The sequence below is a fragment of the Quercus suber genome, unplaced genomic scaffold (genome assembly GCF_002906115.3).
Source record: "Quercus suber isolate HL8 unplaced genomic scaffold, Cork oak 2.0 scaffold_1594, whole genome shotgun sequence".
Classification (NCBI taxonomy): domain Eukaryota; kingdom Viridiplantae; phylum Streptophyta; class Magnoliopsida; order Fagales; family Fagaceae; genus Quercus; species Quercus suber.
The window spans coordinates 1-4,168 of NW_027070959.1; the positions used below are offsets into that span (position 1 = coordinate 1).

At 31.4% G+C, this 4,168-nt stretch overlaps 1 protein-coding gene across 1 annotated transcript; it reads left to right on the plus strand.

Moving 5' to 3' along the window:
- The first annotated feature begins 312 nt into the window (after positions 1 to 312).
- On the plus strand, positions 313 to 3,247 carry LOC111991907 (GCN5-related N-acetyltransferase 10, chloroplastic). The gene is made up of 4 exons (XM_024023721.2): positions 313 to 1,078; positions 1,603 to 1,655; positions 1,834 to 2,007; positions 2,880 to 3,247. The coding sequence occupies exons 1-4, from the start codon at positions 671 to 673 to the stop codon at positions 3,118 to 3,120; spliced, it is 876 nt and encodes a 291-aa protein (XP_023879489.1). The 5' UTR covers positions 313 to 670; the 3' UTR covers positions 3,121 to 3,247.
- The last annotated feature ends 921 nt before the right edge of the window (positions 3,248 to 4,168 follow it).

Here is a 4,168-nt window from a genome sequence, read left to right on the forward strand (position 1 = left end):
CAAAAAAAAAAAAAAAGAAAGGTTTTTACTTCACTGATACTGTCCACTTATGCTATATTTTGATGATAAATTTAGCATTTTGGTAAAATACCTATTCTAAAGTTGTATAAAACGTTGTAAAAATACTGTATCTTTGGAATTTCTCTGTTTATACAAGGTAAATTTTCAAATGTACATCACGTGGTATGGACCCTCTAATATGGCATCTTATTTCTAATGGTCTCAAGCAAACAGGAATTTATGACCACTCATATGCATACCTTATCTTTCCTTGCCACCTGTGATCATCGTTCTCTCATGTTTATTAAAAAAGAAAAAAGAAAAAGTGAGAAGAAAGAGTAATTACAGCAATGGAGTTTTCTATTAATCTCATTATTCATCTTCTACTGTTCTACGGTTGACATAGGCATTGGTCGAAAAGCATCAATGATCAACCTATTGAGATTAGCTTCCGTTCTCTCTCGTAAGCATACCATACCTTACCCAGCTTTCCTTTTATAGTCTCAATAGCTTCTCTGGACATATAAGCACGCAATGAATAAACTGAGTAAATCTCAATGGCCTAAGCGAAGCTTTTAGGCCAAGGAAGCAAGCAATCATACACTTGGATCAGAAATAGGAAATGTAATGTAAGTATATTCTACCAAAAAATTAATTTCTCATACTATATATGAACATGGCTCATTTGGTAGCAAACCACCGCATTATTCCAAAAAAACTATGTATAGAACCTTCAAATGGAAACACACGTGGTCTTAAACAAGGTAGGACGAGTAATTATTTGATGGGTTATGGAGAAAGTTGGAGAATTAATGCAGGTCTTCAAAGTGGGAAAATATTGATGAAAGCAAGAAGATTTGTGGTGCATAGTTCAACCTCATCAGCTGAGGAAGTGGGTTTGGTTGGGGATGGAAAATTCGCTGAGGGACAATTTGGATATTTGGTAAATGAGTATGGATGGAAGGTAAGAAGGCTGGTTGAGAATGCTGATGAGATGAGGAAAGCAGCTCAGATTCAAGCTGAAGCATTTCATGTGCCTTTGGCACTTTTCAATGACTTATTCTTCGACTTCTTTCAGGTTTAATTCTCACCCTTCATGTTTACTTAATTTCTTTGTTGTTTTTCTGCTTTATTTTCAATTTTTCTTGGCTTTCAAGATTTACATATTTTCTTTTCTTTTCTTTTCTTTTTTGGCTGAGCAAAAAAAATGTAATTAATTTTGAAAATTTCTGGGTATTCTTGTTAAAAGATTTACTTGAACTTTATATGTGTATTCTTGTTCATGAGTTAATGTCTAAATCAGACTTAGTAATTCTTTTTTCTGAATGCGAAAGTAGTTAATTCATCCTTGGGGAAGGAATAAACATGATATGGTGAACTAATTGAATTTTGAAAAGTTCATCAAGGGTATTAGAGTTCATTGTAATTAAGATTAATGTACTATTAATTACCGTCTATTTCCCGTTCATATCATGGTTAAAATTTTATTTTCTAAATCTGACAGGGTATAGATCGACACTTAATCTAAAGTTTTAGACGACAGGCAGTATATTATCAACATATCCTTATGTAACAGTTGTGTTGAATTGCTTCTAAATACAGGCTGAGGTGCTTTCTGGTCTTGTATACAAACTTAGAAACTCACCTCCAAACAGGTAAACATTGACCGTGGAAGATTAAATTCCTAGTGTACTTGTCATCCATAATACAAAAGAATTGTGTATAGTTAGGTCCAGTATGTGCATATAAAAATTTTGCAGGACGTAGCTGTACCTATATGTTTTTTTTAAAGCCAAAAAAGACATTTTAATTTGTTGATGAAAGTAATAACAGGTATGCTTGTTTAGTTGCTGAGCCTACCACAAATGCTTCTGATTCACAAAAGCAAGTTGTGGGCATTGTGGATGTCACAGTGTTGAGAGACAAATCTGTACTTCAATATCTCCCAGCAGCTGAAGTAGAAGAGTATCTTTACGTCTCCGGGATAGCTGTTCTGAAAAGTTTCAGGTAAATTAATACACACAGTATTTCCATCCTAAATTCGCTCCTCTTTTTTGGTTTTTTTCTTAAATAATATTCTAACAATTTTCTTGTTTTAAAGTTTAATATAAATTAAGGAATAAAATGACCATGAAATGTTCCTCCCAAAAGTAGAACTCTTTCTTTTAATGAAATAGAGAAGAAAAAAAACACTACAATTTTATCCATATTTTGAGAAACAAATATATATATATATATATTATATTCCTTCCATTTGCATACCTCATTTTATGAAAGAAAAAATATATTGAGTTGGATTCCTATTCCATTCTTTTAAAAACTACCAAATATATATAGTACTAGGATGATTGTTAGGTTTCTAGTTATTTGTTTCACCACTTAAGTCCAGCAATCTACTCCAACCTATTGTATCAGGACTTACTCTTTTCGATTTTTCAAAATTTTAACTAATTATAATCTTTCTTACAATGTAAGTATTGTAATCTCGAATTATTCCAGGGCATAGTTTGAGATTTTAGTCTATCATATATACTCTTCATTTGATTCATTATAATGTAAAAGTACGATGTAACTGTATTTTGAATATCTTTAAGATTAAATTAGATTATTCCTTGTAGCGCTAGCCGAAGATATTATAGCTCTGATGAGTCAGAGTGATGAGACCCATATCAATTGGAAAAAACTCTTCTCGACAAGCAAGAGATCTGATGTTTAAATCATATGTTTTGTTTTTGGTTCAAAAAACCTTTTTTTTTTAACAAGAAATAACTCAACTACTTTAAGTAACACCTACTCTCTTTTTCTTTTTCTTTTTCTTTTTTGTCTCTCACTCCTCTCTATTTTCTTATTGTTGTTCTCCGACTCATATGGTAAAAAAGGAGGCAGAAGATAGCAACTTTGTTGCTTAAAGCTTGCGATGTGCTTTCTGTTATGTGGGGTTTCGAGTATCTTGCTCTGAGGGCCTATGAAGATGATTTTGGAGCACGTAAATTGTATACAAATGCAGGATATCGAGTTGTCTCAGGTGATCCCCAATGGATGACTACATGGATAGGAAGAAAACGACGTGTTCTTATGATTAAACGGTCTAATCTTCATACATTTAATCAAGCAACATAAATTGGCTTATAGTTTAATTTCTTCATGCCTAATTATGGCTTGTATATTCTTTCCTGGTTATGCCTGCACATGAGTTTTATTTGTGCATAAATAGTTGCCAACCAACATGTAATTTGTATTTAAGACAAAATACAAATATTACCCTTTTAAGTCTGGTCAATTGTCATTTTTGATCCTATAATTTTTTTGTTATTTCGGTCTTGTAACTTCGCATTTGCTATCATCGTTAGTTCTTCTTAATGGCAACCTTTTAAACAGAATAAAGAAATGACTAATTGTGACAGCAAATGTGAACTTACCCACAAATCCATGATATGTTAATGTGGCATGAGTATTGCCAATAAAATAGTGTAATGTGGCATGAAAAAAGAGTCTTCCAATAATATATTAACTGATTCACTCACTATGTTGAATGTTCTTTCAAAAGTCTCTGTCTCTTCTTATATATATGGAATGGAAGAGCCAATGGACCAAAGTTGCTACACACTTTACGATACCATTTATATGTAAGAAGATTTGAGATTCTAACTCCTATTCTTCCTTAGTTTTAGTAGGCAAGAAATATTAACATAACAAATACTGTCTAATGATTAACCGTTTTTAGTTGGGGTACATTAATTGTTCATTTATTTCATATTATTTTTACTGTTATAGCTAAGTGATAACTTTGTTCAATTATGACATTCGTTTTTATTGTCTCTATATGCATGGTAATATTTCAAATGAAAAAAATTGTTAATAACTTAAAAAAATATATATATATATATATATATATAAATCACTTATTTTTATTGTGGATATATCATATGATGTTCTCTTATTGATTTGTTGGGCTTAATTATCTTCGCTCTTCAACTTTTCAGCTTATAAGAGCTGTAGGCTTTCTTAAGGCTACTAGTTGGTGATTTCAAGAGCTTTTGAGTGGAGACTACTCTTATAATATTAGAAATAATGTACATCAGAAATAATGTGTTTTCTTTTTTTAATGTCAGTAATAATGTGTTAGAACTCTTGGAAATAGTAAACTACTTGATATTCCAAAGATTAT

Excerpts from the sequence above, each read along its gene's own strand:
- LOC111991907 (XM_024023721.2), top strand. The coding sequence starts at position 671 with ATGAACATGGCTCATTTGGTAGCAAACCACCGCATTATTCCAAAAAAA. Across the intron at positions 1,656-1,833 it reads AGAAACTCACCTCCAAACAG|GTATGCTTGTTTAGTTGCTG; the intron begins GTAAACATTGAC and ends AAGTAATAACAG. Across the intron at positions 2,008-2,879 it reads GCTGTTCTGAAAAGTTTCAG|GAGGCAGAAGATAGCAACTT; the intron begins GTAAATTAATAC and ends ATGGTAAAAAAG.